We start from the raw sequence: 19155 nt of genomic DNA, 5'->3' as shown, positions 1-19155 counted from the left end.
TTACTGCCTAAATTGCAGCTTTAAAACAACATGCATTTTTCCCCTGTAAAGTTGCTTGTAAATATTGATAGTTGCTCATTTGGCCTTGCCTCCTAATGTTTTAATCGGTGGTTCTGAAACATTTTCATGTATTTGTCCGATACACAACTAACGTGTGTGTGTGTGTGTGTTCATGTGGCCAGTTTAGTTGCTTCTTTTGAGCTTGTTTTCAGAGACCTGGTTGTTTGTCTTGCAAAATCAGGCAACCCTGATTGGGGTGTGTGCGCCCACATGGATGTTGGTGTTCGTAGCATGCAATATGTGTTGTGCACTGCTTGTGCTTACACAACTGAAAAGTGAAAACCCTGTAAATTCAAGCGGTTACTAGGAGGGAGAGTCCTTTAAAGTTATGAGTCAAGTGCATCCAGAAACTGTCTGCAAATGTATAATCACAAATTCAAAAAATAAACTGTGGCACAATCGTGGCAAAAAAACCCAAGAACCAACGTCTTGCAATCTGAAATGTTCGCTTAGATCAGTATTTGGAACACCCAGCACTACGAAGAGAGCAGCTCTTAACTGTCAGAGGGGCCTGCAGATTTCTCTCTCACCAAATATTTTTAGTGTTTAATGAAATGCAATGTTATGCTGCCCACACGAGCAGATGCAAAAGATAAAGATGCTCACAGAGACACAGACAGTGTATTTGACAGGGTAGTCGTTAAGCAGCTCAACCACTGAAAACAAAACAAACGTCCAACACAGAAAAGTAATTCCTCCATGTTTAAGTAATCCCAGTGTTGTTCAAGGTGCATGGTTTTAATATTGTAAATAATTATGGTTGCATGGTTTAGCAGGAGCACTGCGTAACTTTGGGAAAGTGCTTGTTTACAACTGAAACGGACTTCCTGAAACAAGACTTCCTCTTTAAAATAAGAGCCACGTGTAATGATTTGTCAACACTTTCTAAGTCTACTTAAAAGACGTTAACATGACATTTGAGTTCCTTTTTGAATGCCTGTCAGATTTCTCTACATAACTGTCTCAGCTGTTGGTAATTTTAGGTTAAATAAGTTAATGTCCAGAATATTAACTAAGCCACGGAATCAAGGATTGTTCTCTGCTGAATTAGGAATGTTCTCCGCGGAATCAAGACTTTTTCTCTGCGTATTCCTGTGGGGACTAGTTAGTTGAGGAACTTCAGGTGTGTACTTTTGATTTTCAGTTTACCAGGGATTTAAAAACTAAAAAAAAAGTTAATAAGGGGGGTGGGGCGTGTATGTTAGCCTGGCTAATAACCCAGACTCAAATCACACGGTCGTGTGGTATTTGAGTCTGGAGAGGCTGTGTATGGATCTTGTTTCCCGGGGGGCGGGTTGAAACATTTTCTCTTTGACGCAATTGGTCAGAGCTACTGTCAGTCAAAGGTCTCAAGCATTGAAATTCACTGTACCAAAGCCCGCCCATATTGCATACCGTGTCCCGATTGGCCGCCCCAGTTCTCTGGTGTAGGAAATGGGCGTACAATTGAGCCTCTCCAGACCGTAATCCGCCGGCAGGCAATCTTTTTTTGCCAACGGCTGATTCGGTCTGGTTTATTAACCAATAACCAGGCTAGGTGTATGTAGCCATGGCCACTGTGTGAATGACATGAAGTCGTCAACACAGCATATACTTGCTAGTCAAGTGATCTCTCAAGTCCAAACTACCAAGTAATAAAGTACCCATTCCTAGCCAATTTTTTATACATCAATCAGCTGCTCAGAATGCACCACGCAGCGCTGAATGTAATCCGACACCTAAGTGTTGGCCTCGGCTATAGGTCTAATTTGTTGCGTGCCGGTGTCATGCGCAGTGAATGGCAGATCCTCAAGCTCACAGCATGTCACGAATGCTACGCGCTGTGAGCTTGTATATCTGCTATTTACTGCACGCACCACCAGTGCTATGTTGTGCTCGATTCGTTTCCCCCCTGCCATTCTGACTTAAAAGTAGCATGGATTTGTGGAAGTTTCTCCATATGGATCATGGCAGCGTCCAAAAGATGAAATCACAGGAATAATGGAAGTCACTGGAGTTCTACATCGAAAGTTGATTACACCATGCAACAGGTAGGGTCAAGTTAGTTGACAGGGAAGGCAGCCCCTTGACAAAAGTGCTAACGTTCTGTTTTCTTGCATTAACGGTAGTGTAAGTGATATTTTGTAGTTAAAACAAAAAGCTTTTAGTTAAAAGGTTAAAGGTATAGTTCCGATTTTTTGAACTTAAGTTGTATGAAATACTTTCCATTAATATAGTGGTTGCAACTGTATTAATTGATTGCCTGAGTCCTGTGGTGGGAGTTCTGCTCTGGTTTTGGTCAATATTAAGTAGTTCCGGTAATGTTGTGGGGGGCACTGGGGCCACGCAGTAAAAGTAAATGAATCCACAAAACGAACTTAATTTGTATTGTTGACCTATTTCAAAAATATTAGCACGACTTTTGTTCAACTTTGACCCCTCTATCACATGAAACTATTTTTTGGCCGTAGTGATATGGACACAAAAAAGTGTCCAAAAGTTCCGTGTGATAGAGGGGTAAAAAAATTACGAAAGTTGCCGTAATATTTTAGAAATGGGTCAACAATACAAATAACGTTAGTTTTGTGGATTCATTTACCTTTACTGCGTGGCCCCCAGTGCCCCCCACAAAATGACCGGAACTACTTTATATATATATACATATTTCACCAAAACCAGAGCAGAACTCTCACCATGGGACTCTGGCAATCAATTAATACAGTTGCAACCACTATATTAATGGCAAGTATTTCATACAGCTTAAGTTAAACAAATCTGAACTATCCCTTTAAATCACTATATTCTGATGAGTGATTGTTCTTAACATGGGTCTCCCTGTCTCTCCAGCTCTTTAACTCATTTAGACCTGAGTTAAAAAGTTAAAAACATTCACTTTGAAAGAATATATTATTAATTTTTATGATCTTTCAAAAATGGCAGACCTACAAGCTCGTAGCGCACTATGAGCTTGTGGATCTGCTATTTTTCAATAACTAAATTTATAACAATGTTTAAAACACCAAAAAGGGTTCCCACCCAGAATGGGTTAATAATCAGAAAATATATTTTCAGGTAGGTTACAAAACGTCAACAAATCTGGAGAGACTAGTGTTCCAATTTTGTCAGCTCATTTCTTTGTCATTTACTATTCCACTTGTTTAATCTGTATCCTGACTGTACAGAGTTTGATGAGGTCAGATCAACATGGAATGTCAGAACAGGTCCGCTCCATATATGGAGATCTAAGGGTTTGTCCAATGATCTGTGGGTCGGCGGTTCGAATCCCGGCTCTACATGTCCTTCATGCTCCAGGCAGAGAACAACAACCGGTCGAGACAACACGCACATCATTAAGTTACTGAACTGAACCCCACATTGCCTCCAATGAGTCGGATAATTACTACTTTTAGACGAAGCATATTCATCGCTCACTTACCAATGTAAATGCAAGTTGACAGTGAGATAAAATACATTAGCTATGTACGGTAGATGTTTTTGAGCAGTGGTTTGGTTTCTGTGTAGAAGAGAAGGGTATTAAACATACTTGCTTGTCGAATGTCGACACACTAACTTGTCCTACCTTCAGCTTGTAGTTGCTTATCGCAGGTTCCCCACAACTTGAACTGGGATGTACCAACGAGCCACAGAGCAAACACTAGCAGCCACCGCTGCTGTACTGGACACACAAGACATCTACGTGTGTGTGTGTGTGTGTGTTTACTCTGACATAACGCTTTTCAGGCGCACTCACACACAGCCAAGGGGAAGAACATGAGCACTCAAACATGTCTCTCTCCATAGAGCATGCTGTACAAGAGCAGCAGCATGCTGTTTTGACAGGCTGTCTGCCAGTGGCACCGTGCCCAGCCCAGGGCCAAGACAAGAGATCTGTTTACTACTACATCTGACCAGCTGATTGACTAGCTTAGGGACTGACTGGCTGAGAGACTAACACAATCACTAGCCAAGGGTCTGACTCATTGGCTAGCTGGCTGAGTGACTGACCCATCAGATGAGTGACTAACGGTCTTAGTAACTAGCAGTAGCTGGCTGGGTGAAGTAGTGTCACTCTGAATGTTTGACTAACTGACTGTGACTACCATGGGGATTGATGGGACTGTCTAGCTGCCTTACTGGATAATGTTTTTTCCCCCCCAAATGTCTTATGCCTGGAAGGCTATCTACTTTCAGGCACATTTACACACGCACACACACATGCAAATACTTGGTTGGCAGGGTGGAATAACACTAGTTATTGGAAAATAAGCTAGACGGCCAACCTGAGGCAAGAGTGCCACTGTCTGCTGTGATTGTTGTGTTTTGGGGAAGTAAATTACATTATCCAATGTGCTCCATTCCGTTTTGAATCCAGTACAGCTCTGATGAAAATATGTCTGAAATCAGTGTCACTGCATTTATACCTAGTCTGTGCTTTTTAAAGGAAATTGAGTCTACTAAATGTGTAAAGGTTACACTGGTTAGCTTAGCTCTGCTCCAACTACCCCACCATCAAACGAGGATGGTTGTTTGAAGTCTTTGATCTGTGGAGGAGCTAGTTCGTTGCAAAATGGGGTCTGATGTGCACCATCCATGGTATAATGTGCAATCTCTGAACGGTTTTATAAAATAAAGCATTTACCATACTGCCAGTCACCAAATGCAGAGGAAATGCATGGCCTGATATGCCTGAGTGCTAGTTATTTTTGTACTTGCGGTGTAATACACAATTTAAACCATAATTTAAATTGTGTGAAATATTAATCTCACTACATGTGTGACGCATGAAGTACCCCACGGCGATCAATAAAAGTCCATATGTCTTCCATGCAACAATGCAGCCCACACTAAGACAAGATGCCACGGGCAACATGTGCAATCCTACAGGATTGTAATTGTCCTTACTGAGGCACTCTGGGCATGTTGGCATGCTAACAAGCTTGCAACCTAGTAGCTTGTGGGATACAGCATTATGGCAGTAGTGGCGTTGCTGGTGGTGACAAGATCCTCTGGTTAGCAAGGGTAGCCTATTCTCCTATCTGCTTCATTAGAATAGGCTAGTACATGACTGGTAATACCTTGAACATGTTAGCACATTAGTAATAATAGTGTGAGTTGGTTGAAAACAAATTAAGAATGTAGTTCAAATTGTCCCCAAATGGGACAATTTGAAATGTTTATAGCTGCAGACATGATTAGACAATCAAGAAGTCAATTCTTCTTTTAGGTTAAATTATATACTTTTTGCGTTACACACTGCATTTAAACTAATATCAGGGTTAAATAACATGGTGGAATGTTACAATTTGCATGATGGTCCCAGAGAGAGAAATCCTATCAAAGGGACATCCGTGGCCTAATGTGCAGTCTAAAAAGTTGAGAATCAGTCAAACTATTCAATGTAGTTTATTAACATAATCATACATAATGTAATCTTATAATATATATTAGGGATGCGCCGATCCGATACTCGTATCGGAGATCGGCGCCGATCCGGAGCTAAAATTCTAGATCGGGTATCGGTGGCAATGGGCCGATCCATTATCCGATCCAGTTGCCGCTCCGTTCTCCCGTTGGAACTTGAGACATGCTCCTGTCTGCCCAGTGCACAGCGCACAGTCAAACAGTCCCCAGGCTCCCTCAGCCCGCTCCCTCCTGAGCCTTGAAAGTTGAGGTGAGGGAGAGGAGGGGCTGCGCTCATTCTCGTTCTGTCACTTCTGTCCCCCCGCTGTGTTCTTAACTTCTTTAACAGGTCGCTCGTATTTCTTTATGTAAGATAAAGAATCCGATGAACACGGAGAGCCAAAGAGGACGTCAGTTGCCAAAGCCCCCATTCAATTACATCCTACTTGTTGTTGCTGTTCCTCATGTTAGCGATAGCTGCTAAAGCTATCAACAGTAGCAAAAACACAACACTGCTAGGCTAGCAAGCTAACGTTGCAGCAACACGATCGTTACCGTGTGTGTGTGTGTGTGTGTGTGTGTGTGTGTGTGTGTGCGTGCGTGTGTGCGCGCGCGCGTGTGCGCGTGCGTGCGTGCGGGGATTCCGAATATTAAAATAATAATAGTAGTTTGAGTATGCTGGCCCACAGTAGCTACAGAATGTGCGTAGGGAGAGGGAACATATGGGGCTAATGCTGGCCATGAAGCATTGAATAATATCTGAATAGAACATTAACTAGAGTTATAAATAAGGAATAGAAACCAAAATGATGTGGTTGACTATCATCAGAAAGAAATTAAATTGTGGTTGTGCTTTACAACTTTCCTTTTATGTGTAGGCCTAGCTGGTTTATAATCCATAGTTACTATGTATAATAATAATAATAATATGATACATAGTAACTATGGATTATAAACCTAAAATAATAATAATTATTATAATAATTATAGGCATAATATTATTATGCATAGTAACTATGTATTATAAACCTAAAATAATAATAATTATTATTATAATAATTATAGGCATAATAATAATAAAAAGAATAAACATTTTAAAAACTATGAAAGTGCATAATACTGCACAGCTTTTATTTGTACTTAGAATGTTAAACCCTCAGAAATCGCCATGGTTGACCAATATTATTAATCCACGTGTTAATAATATATATTATATTATTATATATAATATAATATATATAATAATGTATTAAATACATTACATTATACATTAGACATAGGGTATCGGATCGGTACTCTGTATCGGCAGATACTGGACCCCCATGTATCGAAATCGGTATCGAATGCCAAAAAGCTGGATCGGTGCATCCCTAATATATATTCACAGCAATACAATATTGAATAACATCTATGTAAACATTCAACTTCACAAGACTAGATGTGTACTGGTGATGGAGACTAGAGATTGCTACAGAGAACTAAGACAAGTGAATCAATGCACAGCTTTCCCAACCGGAAATGGTTGCCCAACAGGTGCTCCCAGCCTGTGGAGCGGTGCGCTCATGATATCATTAATGTTACGTCCTGTGATTAATCTCGGAGTGCTGAGCGTAACTATTTGATAGATTAATCTCTGAGTGCTGAGCGTAGCTACTATAGTGTGTGTGTGTGTGTGTGTGTGTGTGTGTGTGTGTGTGTGTGTGTGTGTCTAACTGTCTACTGTGGTAGGCAGACACTAGACTTGGGGATAGAATGGGTTTTGACCAGTGTAATGACATACGGCAGGGATACTCTAATAGCTGAACCTGTGGGCCACATTACAAAAATGGCAATGGGCCAGCCAGGGGCCAGTTGATAAAATGACAAATTAATCTATTTCCTATCTCTTATTTTCTTTATTTCCACAACACATGAAGGGTTAAAAGACACCGTTTGAACCAACTGCAGTGGACATTTTAAATAATGTTTAAATGGTTCCACCACCTAATCCCCTCAGCCCCATGATCACTGTTTCTGCGTTATGAGAATGCGTTTCATATACCGCATAATGCATTGTGTATTTTATGCATCGTTTTATTGTTGTATACTGACTGCCAGTGTGCCAAAGGCAAATTTCCATTTAACCCATTCTGACCTGAGATCAGATTCATACGAGGTTTCCACTGGACACACACTGGTCTGATTAACCCATTCTGACCTGAGATCAGATTCTAAAAATGTCAGTCGTTCTTTGATAAAAAAAATAAATAGCAGACCTACAAGCTCGTATCGCGCCACTCGGTGGCGCGATACGAGCTTGTAGATCTGCTATTTTTCAATAGCTAAAGCACAACATGATGCCAACACCAAAATGGGTGCCCGGTCAGAATGGGTTAATGTAAAATGTTATGGACAAGTTATCTTTTGGGCGGGAACCCCTTTCGGTGTTTTAAACATTATGTTATAATTTAGCTATTGAAAAATAGCAGATCTACAAGCTCATAGCGCGCCACCGAATGGTGCGCTACAAGCTTTTAGGTCTGCTATTTTTTTTAAATCGTTAAAATGTGCCTCAAATCTTTCAGAAAATTGTCATGATTTAGAAAACTTCTTTTTTTATTTCGAAGTCTGGCCTAAATGGGTCAAGACCCATCTCTACTGACATGTCACAGGGCAATGAATGCAGTCTAACAAAAACTGGCTTACAGCTATAGGATTTCATTTTATTTATTTATATTTTACTTAATACACTATGGCGTTTCTGCTATATTCCACAGTGGGACGATGTCTACCAGGTGCTTGTTTTTGGTGTCAATCAGAGTCCAGGTTGTTTGTGAACATACTTTGTATGAGGAAAGGACTAAGCATCAGTATGTTGTGCAGATTGTTCCAGAGACTCATCAGGTGTGTGGGAGTCTGGGTCAAGGTTAGGGTGATTTGTCTTCCTGCTTACTCTCAAAGTTGCCCTTTTGACTTGTGCTTTTAGACAAATACTGCAGTTGAATTTGCATCACGTTTTAAAGCAGTTGTCTTATTGGATTGTACAGTAGAGTGGGGAGAAAAGACAGTCTGGTTCTACCTTTGCTTGAACCATAAACTGTAAATGGATCCTATTTGACTCTGACGCATTTATCCCCTTGGGGGAATTCGGGCAGAAAATCATGTTCACTTTCCTCTTATTTTTCACCCTATATCAAATTGTCCCATTCACACACGGACAGTGGAGGTAACAGTGCATGGGTTAGGATTGCACCCTCATTGGGATCATAATGCTCCAGTGTCTGGCTCAAGGCCCTTGACGCGAATCCAGGAAGAGCCGGAGATTGACCCAGGAAATTGGCCAGAGGGAAACATAACTAACTTCATTGCATCCATTGTGTCCTCTATAGCAGCAGTTGTTCCCAAACTTAAGCTTGATACCCAAAAGAGACATTTGATATCTCCCTGCGACCCAAACTAGTCCAGATCTACAGATCGGCTATTTTTATTTTTCCCCGTTGTGAAATAGTTTTGGATTCTTTTTTTATATACATACAAATGGTCTGTGACCCAGTGTTTGGGAAACGGTGCACTATACTAGGGATGTGTAACAAGGGCCGGTGGTATTATATTGGTACTGTAACTTTGACGGAACCAAAATACTGTTAACCCATTCTGACCTGAGATCAGATTCATACGGAGGTTTCCACCGGACACACACTGGTCTGATTAACCCATTCTGACCCGAGATCAGATTCTAAAAATGTCAGTCGTTCTTCGATTTTTTTCAAAAATAGCAGACCTACAAGCTCGTATCGCGCCACTCGGTGGCGCGATATGAGCTTGTAGATCTGCTATTTTTCAATAGCTAAAGCATAACATGATGCCGACACCAAAATGGGTGCCCGGTCAGAATGGGTTAAGTAAATTAAATGTAGTTTACTTTGAAAACACTGATGCCACACAAAGCGGCACTCTAAAGTAAAAGATGCTTGTAAACAGACTAAAGTTGATATGCACAGTTTAAACCTTCACTTATCTCTGACATTTTTACAGCCATTTAAAAGTTGTGTATAGCCCAACACACGAGCTGCAAACGGCGCTCGTCAAAACGGCCGCCTCCATTATTTTCAATGGACCTATCCCACACCGGCGGCGTCAGACGCGCAGTCACTCATTGCACGGCGCTCCGATGCGCCAATGTTCTATTTCCAGGCGTTGCCGCATGGTGAAAGTGTTTATTTTTTATTTTTACTACAACTGTACAAAGTTGACGGCCACAAGGCCGAGCGCCACGTCCTCTTTGTGCTTATGGGCGGCGTGCCGATGATGCCAAGTCCATCTTGTATTTTATTCCTAATAAGCAATATGATTATAATATTATGACCTAATGATTAACAGCAGTGCACCGGTCTTCATTGGAAAGTGATGTCATGTCACATAGTGTATTGTGTTCTACTGTGCAACTCATTGTGGTAGTGCATATTGTGTTTTTACTTTTTAGTACAACACACATTTATTACAGCAACTTGTGGCTGCTGTTATAAATCAGATTTCTGACTTGCCATAGCTAGTCCTCAACACTCCCAACATTGTCTTGTACATGAGCTGAATCACTTGGTGGTTCAATCCCAGGCAGAACAGTTGTATGTTATTCCAGTGTGAGCCTGGATGATTTTAATTGTTAAGGCTCCCCACTTTGTCTACTACACCATAGAGGAGACGTCGTATTTCTTCCTGGGACAGGTATGCCTACGTCGGTGTACACTGGCATGTTCATGTGCCCTTCACTCGACCCTAAAACTGTTCCCAGAGGGTCCCGTATAGCAGTCAGCCCTGCTTAGTCTATGTACTATGTAGAGGTGTATTTCTTTTATGCCATGTGAAAGTCATGCTCACTTTTCTTTCACATTTCTTACATTTTACCTGCTCAACGAGATTTATACCCACCCCCAAAAATTTCCCAATGCTGAAAGAAATTACCTGAGAGCTTTGGAATTCCCTTTTGAAATGGAAATTGTGGTGAGAATTCCTCCCATTCTGTGTGGAAGAGATCGGTTTTTGGGTTCTTTGCATCGCACATTTTTATTTCACTTTATAATACAAGTACTGGCATTGGCGAGCAACACTCTAGAATTGCACTATAGAACCGTGAAGGGAGCAGGGATCCAAGTGGCAGAGGCCAAAAAGGAGTTTTGCGATTTTTAGTTTATAAATAAAAAAATCACACCCGTGAAGGCGTGAAGTGAGGGGCGCTCTATCATCGTACATTATGAACTTGTCTATTTGCTCAGACATATGACGTAAATTCTCCATTCATTGTCAATAGGAATTTAATCTTTGTGTAGGACGAAAATAACCGATTTGCTCGTCTACATAGGACGTAAATTCTCCATTTGAATTTAATGTTTGTTAGGACAAAATGGCCGATGTGCTCAGACACGCATGACGTAAATTCTCTATTCATTATCAATGGCATTTAATGTTTGTTAGGAGGATCTAATCTACTGGTAGATCACGATCTACCTCTTGGGCACCTCTGGTGTAAACTAACGGCAAAGTCATTTGCTATCTTATATTTCTGAAAAACGCCAAATGTGTTTTCAAAAATGAAAAAGCGTTTTCCACATTGAAAGGTATAGTATAGTATAGTGTATAGGGCTTCCAGCTCTAAATGGGTTAAGCTTTATATTCCTCAACAGTTTTCAGGAGGAGTTTGAAGATTAAATCCTCTTTTCTCTCTCTGTCCATAGGAGCACCATCTCCAACGGGCCATCTCTGCCCAGCAGGTGTACGGAGAGAAGCGGGACAATATGGTGATCCCTGTCCCCGAGGCGGATAGCCACATCTCCTACTACGAGTCCCTGTACCCTGGGGACTTCAAGATGCCAAAGCAGCTTATTCACATACAGCGTGAGTTGTGCACCTTGTTCAGAGCTGGTTTGTTTTTCTCGTTTCTTGGGTGTGGTCATTCTATTTAGCCATGACTGTTGTGAATATTGTCAGACCTAAAGTCCCGGATCAGGACAACAATTTCTTTCTTTTGTGGTCAGGTCAGAACTAGACTTTCAAACCTGACTGTGTTGCTCTTAAAGGGTGGGAAGCAGGGACATTTCCTTTAAAAAATAATGAAGCATATTATCTATCAAAGACCCCCTGAGGATGTCCAGTTGAAAAACAATTTAACGATTACGTTGGTTTATATTTAGGCACAGTATAAAGTATTCAGTCCAAAGTATAGCTATGGACAATGTTGGCTGAGTTTGCAACAAGAATATTGCAACATGCATGTTGTTGAGGCAATTATTCATTATTACTATTATTATTACTAATTATTCTGCTCTGAATTATCTAGCTCTGGTCCATGGCCTTACTGATCTTGCTGCCGTTGCGACAGCATTAGAGCTAGATGAAATGAGGCGGTTATTGTGCAGTTGTTTGAAGTTCCAGTGTCAATGGTTGCCTGAGTGAGAGCTCTGAGTGAGAGCTGAGGTGACCCTCTGTGTAACCCTGTCTGACAACGTGCCTTCAGTGTTGACACTGATTTGCTGAGTCACTCCAGGTCAGGTTGATTTGAATTCATCTCACTTACACGCTGTCAACTCCCTAGTCTGGATGGTGTGTGTGCTGCTGCCGTTCTCTCTGACGTGTGTGGGTGTGTTTATTTATGGCACTCCCTTGTGGCTGTGTGAGACTGGGTTTGTGTGTATTGTGTTATCTGTGTCTTTGTCTGAACGGATATGTCAATCTTCGTGTGTGTGTGTGTGTGTGTGTGTCTCTCTTTCTGGAAGTTGTACTCTTGGCAAGTTGGCAAATTTCTCTTGGCAGACTAATTGAACATTCTCTCCAATGAGAGAATGATTTAGAAATGCATGAGGGTATATAAGGACTCTTTGTTGCGTGTGCAACAGTGCAATGCATGAGGGTATATAAGGACACTTTGTTGCGTGTGCAATGCATGAGGGTATATAAGGACACTTTGTTGCGTGTGCAATGCATGAGGGTATATATTATATACCCTCATGCATTGCACACGCAACAAAGTGTCCTTAAAGGACACTTTGTTGCGTGTGCAATGCATGAGGGTATATAAGGACACTTTGTTGCGTGTGCAATGCATGAGGGTGTATAAGGAGTCAAGGACTCTTTGTTGCGTGTGCAATGCATGAGGGTAAATAAGGACACTTTGTTGCGTGTGCAATGCATGAGGGTGTATAAGGACACTTTGTTGCGTGTGCAATGCATGAGGGTGTATAAGGACACTTTGTTGCGTGTGCAATGCATGAGGGTATATAAGGACACTTTGTTGGGTGTGCCTAATGAAGTGGCAACACGTTGGCTTTATTGGGTGTGTGCGGAGGTGGATTTATAGGTGTGAAATTAATGAGTGTAGGTAAGTAGTAGCCTATGTTTGGGGTATTTATTAAAATGGCTCAACATTAAAAAAAAATCCATCAAAATGTCTTGTAGGCAGATTTTACTGTCACAGATTTGATTCCCATTCCTCAAACTGCTATCAAGAACTTGAATGGCACCTGCTGTTTGATGTGCAGAATGCACACTGCAAAAAGAGCCACAGTGCAGAATGCACACTGCAAAAAGAGCCACAGTACATCCAGATGGGTACTGTACAACAGCTTGAATTTCATCACCCGTCTAATTTTTCCTACAGTCTGATTTTAAATTAATTGTATGATTGTGAAAAAAATTGTTATAGTGGATTTGTTCAATCATGATTGACAACCCTAGACCGGTTAAGGAGGATGCGATAAATCGATGGATCTATATACATAATATATATTGTTGTTTTTCCATTCATTTTATAAAATCAGCTGCCTGGATCAATGCCAATCACATTTAAATCACTAATCCCTAAATATGGTACCACTAAAGAATATCGTTTTGTCTGCAGTGTGTCATGGATGGACTTATCAGCAATTTTCACTACACCATCCCACAACGGGGTGCATACTTAGTTTAGACTAGTCATTGGTTAGACATGGGTTAACTACATGGTTATAGAGTCAAAAATCATCATTGTTTGCCCGAAAAAACCTGCGGGCAAGTAAAGCAAGTCAGTCTGGCAAGTCTAGACCTGGTCAGTCTGGCAAGTTGAGCCCAATGTTTGGTTTTCTTTCCATTTCTCCTATCGGCTGCGGGCGGCCTGTCTTCTTTTTCTGAAGGTCTCTGCCTAAAAGCAGGACTCCATACTGTGAACAAAATGAGTGCAAGTTAAAATTTCACCCGATTGCATTTGTGAGTCAGTGTGCATGATGATCATTACAATTACGTTGGTATTATTCTGCTTGCATCTTCATCATCATTATGTGTATGGTGAAACCCATGTAACAATCCTGTTATTCAAAGCAACTGATGTGGGGTTCTCAACTCCTACCTGGATGTCCCTAACATGAAAAGGGAGCCAGTCTAAATCAGCTTGATGTTGGTCCAAAATGCTTTCCTTTTTATGGAAGCAGTAATTGGGCCGATAAGTCAGTGACTTGATTTTAGTTGCTGGCCAGCACAGGGACACAGTTCCAGTTAACTGAGGAGTGTGTGCCTCATATCTGAATTGCAGACGAGTGTTTTTCCTTCTTATTTAACCGTGATGGGGCTGTGGGTGTGGGAGAGACTGCCGCAAAGGGGCGAACACAATGGCATAATCAATATCCATTACTGAGATAAATGGACTGATGAATTGGGAATGTGACTTCAGGCTCTTGTGAGGGATTGAATTTCGTATTTTTTATTTTACCTAAAAGACAATTTCCTTATTTTGTGTGTGGGTGGGGGTAGTTAACTTTCTTAAAACAATGTGAGCATACCCTTATGAATGCGTCCATCTTTATTAGAGATGTCCCGATACTGTATCGGTATCAGAAAAGTATCTGTATCGGCCCTTATTTGTCATATATGGTCGTATCAGTGAATATGCCAGTCTGAACACCGATCCGACACAGGGGTAAGGCGTAAGGGGATGACACTGGCAATTAAATAAAATGTTGCGGCATGTGGAGCTTGCTTTGGAGTTGTCCAAGTGTCCATTTGAGTGAGGAGTCTGCTATAAACACGTGCACAACACGATATATATATATATATATATATATATATATATATAGCTAGATGGCTATTCACAACACTGGTATCGAGGTAGGAGAGTGGAAAAAGTGAAAATTACAATGCATGAAAGGCAAACTTTCTAATATTGTTGACTAGAGCAGTACAACAGCTTCTAAGACACTGTCTCTCCTTCAATATTTGTTATTTTGACAAGACCAAATGGTGTATACAAGCTACTCTACCCAGGAAGCCATTTCAGAATTAAAAACTAACGAGGTCTCTCCCGCTGCAGCTTTCAGCCTGGACACGGAGCAGCCCGACTACGATCTGGACTCGGACGACGAGGCCTTTATCGCCAAGCTGAAGAAGAAGATGGAGTTCAGCTGCCTGCAGTTTGAGGAGATGGTGGACCGGCTAGAGAAAGGCAGCGGGCAGCAGGTAGGCTACCATAGAGACCAGGAAACCCTGCACAATGTGATGGGAGTTAGTGGTGCACTCTCCTCTGTCAGAGATTCTCATCCTTTTGTATTTCAAGGATCCCCAGTTTGATATCGTCACTGTCATGAGGAAAGCACCGAACTCCCTTTATTATTTTATTTTTTCCCCCCTCTGTGTTTGTTAAAAATAATATTTAACCAATGAAAAGTATTAAAAACGTTAACTCCATTGGACCCTCACACTGTCTGCTAAAGCAGCTGACCACCACCTCTCCCCTCTCATGCAAGTAATTGACCATATGTAAACGTTGAGGCAGAGCATTCATGATTGTAAGGTCTTTATTTCCTGAAATTGTTTTATTTTTCATTTCCTGAAAAATGAACATTTTGGGTGGTTTCTCTTCGACAGCAGAGCTATGCAATGCATTAGTCCACAGATCCCCATTTGATATGATTTATCCCTGGGACCCAAATCTACATGGTGAAGTCGGGGCTTTAAAGTTCTCCATCCGGATTTCCGTCTTGAGGACTTTATATGGGCCATTTATGAGATCAGTGTGGATCTGCAAAAAAAGTTAATAAGGGGGGTTGCTGGTGTATGTAGCCATGGCCACGGTGTGACTGTGAATGACATCAAGTCATCAAAACGCAGCATATACTTGCTAGTTGCTACTAGTCAGGAGATCTCTCCAAAGTCCAAACTGCCAAGCATCCATTCCCTCTGAAATAATATTTACATCGATCAGCTGGTCAGAATGCACCGCTGAATGTAAGCCGACACGGCGACACTGAAGTGTTGGTGTGCCGGTGTCTTGTGCACTGCTGCGCAGACGGTAGATAGCAGATCTGCAAGCTCACAGTGTGTCATGAATTCTACTGAGCTTTTATAGCTGACGCCTCCTGGTCCAAACGACCTCCGTCGAGAACGCCTTTTGACAATTGTTTTAATATAAATTGATTACGGTTCACAACTGTGATCCCCCCCCCTCCCCAACACACACACACACACACACTTTATGAATCACTGCTGTAGGACTGTCACTTCCACTTAAATCCCAAAGGAAAATTCCAGGTGCTCTGAAAGAAAATGGGGCCAATATAATCACTCGGAAGAAACCCTGCACGAGTTACTGCAGAAGTGCTCTCATTTCTCATTTCATGGCGTGATTCTAGGGGCTCAGTTTCTGATATTGAGGATGTTCTTGCTCCCCCGCAGCCGGTGAGTCTCCCAGAGGCCAAGCTGCTCCTCAAGGAGGATGACGAGCTCATCAAGGAGGTGTTCGATTACTGGAGCCGTAAGAGGAAAACCTGCAAGGGCTCCTCTTACGGGCTCATCCCCAACTGCAAGCAGGAGAGGCGGGACGGCTCCAGCACCAGCGACCCTTACGTGGCCTTTCGCCGACGCACGGAGAAGATGCAGACCAGGAAGGTACGAGTCCCATGCGGCCGGTTCTGGGCCAGACGTTCAGTTCAATTACTCTTCCCCCCGAGGTGGTTAATTCCTGAAGCAAGCATAGTAGTCCATACTATGCTTGCTTCAGGCGGGACACGAGGATTGGCAGGGACATTGATGGTAGTATTACGCCGAAGCTCCACTGCAGGGAATGTTCCCTTTTTAATCAAGGAAGGGTGCTACACTTCCTTGATTAGCCGTCCAAACGCAATGCGGTGCGACACACTCAGTAAAATAAAAAAGGCTTGAGAGTAATTAAAAAGTCCATTGTGTAAATATTGGTCTGGACCGTCTGGGTACAAAGTATGATGTGATTTTTAACTATTCGGGAATAGATCAACCTTAGGGACAGCAATTGATCCATAAGAGAGAATGGTCTGGGTTTTTTTTTTGGGGGGGGGGGTTTATGAAAAGGATTAAATGGGAATTATTTTGAACCTATAAAGCGTGTAGGAACTGTGCGAAAGACTTCCCCATAATGGAAACTACCATCTGTACTACTGTCAACTTTGTTCTAAAGAACATATGTGCCACCATGTGGTCAAGTAAAGAATTGGGACTGGGTGCCTTTCCCCATCTCTCTCCCCATCATTTCAGCCTACTGTCTGTCCCTCCATTAAAAAATTATGAAAGTAACCCCTTCTCCATTCCCATGTCTGGTAGTTGTATGGTTTCTCTTATCAAACTTTTTTTTAATTGTCACCTTATCCCTTGTTGGTTGTGTTGAAAAGCTCCACGTAATCCATTATTGGTGTTCATTGTGATAAATATTGACAACCACTGAACTAAATATTTTACACTTTTATTCATTCTAATCCGCCATCAGAACCGCAAGAATGAAGAGGGGTCGTATGAGAAGATGCTGAAGCTGCGACGGGACCTGAGCCGAGCCGTCACCATCCTGGAGATGATCAAGAGGAGAGAGAAGAGCAAGAGAGAGCTGCTCCACCTCACACTGGAGATCTTTGAGAAGAGGTAACCGCACGGCGCACACCGTAACCCAGGGGTATTCAATTGGATTCGGCCGGGGGCCACAACTGTAGAATGATTGTGTGTGGGGGACCGCACAGTGTGCGCGCGAAGCGCGAAAATTTGTGGGTTCTCAAAAATTTTGAGAACCCACAAATTTCCACGCTTCGCGCGCACAATCTTCGTGTTTGAGCACAAAAAGCATTTAATGCTTTTTGTGCTCAAACACGACGATTTATGTATATTTCCTCACAGTAATGAGCAGGATAATATGTCTATACAGGTATATGCTACCTTAGAATAGATGTAGGCCTAGACCTATTTGACAGTGCATAAACAGCATTGCTTTGACATTAACGACCATCAGCTGGACGGACACACACACACACACACACACACACACTCACTCACTCACTCACTCTGCTGTGGGCAGTTCAGAAACCCGTCCACGACCACCAGTGACATCATCGTTAGGCAGATTGTTTTTTAAACAAGATTTATTTACGTGAGAATAGTTTATCAGACTATAAAGATCAGATTACATATTAGAGCAGTGATTCCCAAAGTGGGGTTCGGTGTCCGGGGACACCCAGGGTCCTTGAGGCAGTTCCAGGGGGTCCCCAGGGAAATGATGGTTTGGAACCAAATGGACCCTTATGGGTCTGTAACTCTGAGAGTGTACAAATGGACCCTAACAGGGTTTATCATCGTGAGAATGATGGCTTCCATTTTCGCATTGCAACTTTTCAGGACTAGAAAGCCTGCAGTTTCTATTAGCTTGGATTCTCCATTGATTTCACTGTTGGGTGGGTTTCTGAACTGCCCACAGCCCTCCTTTGTGACACAGACAGAGTAGAAAAAAACGTGCCAATTTATCATGATTATTAGTGAGAACCTATTATATGAAGATTGGTTGAAAAGTGGTCCTTTAATGATTACCATCATTATGGTAATCTCACAATTAATATCGCACACACCATACCTGTAACTTTTATTAGCCCTCTTATTATTCCCCAAAAAGTTTTTTTTTTTTCGTTTCTTTTAATTATTCCAGGGGCCACAAGGGGGCGCTCTGCCCGCGGGCCGCCAATTGAATACCACTGCCGTAACTCATTAAAACTGGGGAAACACACACTCTCATACAAATAAAAACTCATCTTGTTCCTGCCATGACTTGCGTTTGTTTTTGTTTTTTGTCCATCCAGAAACGTCATGTCGGACTTTGGTGGTGAGGTGCTAGCGGAGGTGTTGGCCCAGAGGGCTCTGGTTAAACCTCAGATCATCCCTCTGCTTCCACTCCCCAACCAGTACCACATGGACCATAAGGACTACAAGATCAAGGTGAGACCCGGAGACAATCTGGCTTAAAGAGGAGACGGTTCATTTAGTTCAGTGGTTGTCAAACCAAGCTCACGTGTTGTTGCATCGCAAAAAAGTTGTGAGCTTTTAGGTGGGTCATTTTCAAATGCTGACCTTTGAAATATCTTGATGCTATATTAACCCATTTAGGCTTCTAAATTCTGTTTCTATGTCAGTGGTGCTCAATATTTTATGTCAAGAACCCCAAAAATTATATGTATTTGGCCGCCGACCCCCATCTGAAAATATGTTGTTCCAGGGACCCCCAGAAGCAAAGATTTGAGTTTAAAACGTTCGCTCTGAAAGAATATATAATATATATTCTTTCAGAGCGAATATTAATGAATAATGAATATTATTCAAAGATTTGCGCCACATTTTCACGATAAAATAAATAAATACGAGTGCCGTGCTATGAGCTTGTAGATCTGCTATTTTTCAATAGCTAAGGTATAACATAATGCTTAAAACACAAAGGGG

At 41.9% G+C, this 19155-nt stretch overlaps 1 protein-coding gene across 2 annotated transcripts in view; it reads left to right on the top strand.

The window, feature by feature from the left end:
* LOC310870021 (enhancer of polycomb homolog 1-like) overlaps positions 1 to 19155 on the top strand; it is a 43875-nt gene that overhangs the window by 13505 nt on the left and 11215 nt on the right. For both annotated transcript variants that reach the window (XM_083781032.1, XM_083781031.1), the window contains 5 exons: positions 11151 to 11310; positions 14750 to 14895; positions 16111 to 16323; positions 17174 to 17322; positions 18522 to 18657. In XM_083781032.1, the coding sequence (XP_083637158.1) occupies positions 11211 to 11310; positions 14750 to 14895; positions 16111 to 16323; positions 17174 to 17322; positions 18522 to 18657 (744 nt within the window). In that variant the 5' untranslated portion in view covers positions 11151 to 11210. The remainder of the gene's footprint in view (positions 1 to 11150; positions 11311 to 14749; positions 14896 to 16110; positions 16324 to 17173; positions 17323 to 18521; positions 18658 to 19155) is intronic.

Source organism: Protomyctophum parallelum (genome assembly GCF_964188405.1).
Source record: "Protomyctophum parallelum genome assembly, chromosome: 14".
Taxonomy (NCBI): domain Eukaryota; kingdom Metazoa; phylum Chordata; class Actinopteri; order Myctophiformes; family Myctophidae; genus Protomyctophum; species Protomyctophum parallelum.
The sequence above is the reverse complement of the archived record's forward strand: the minus strand, read 5'-3'. Positions and strand labels throughout refer to the sequence as shown.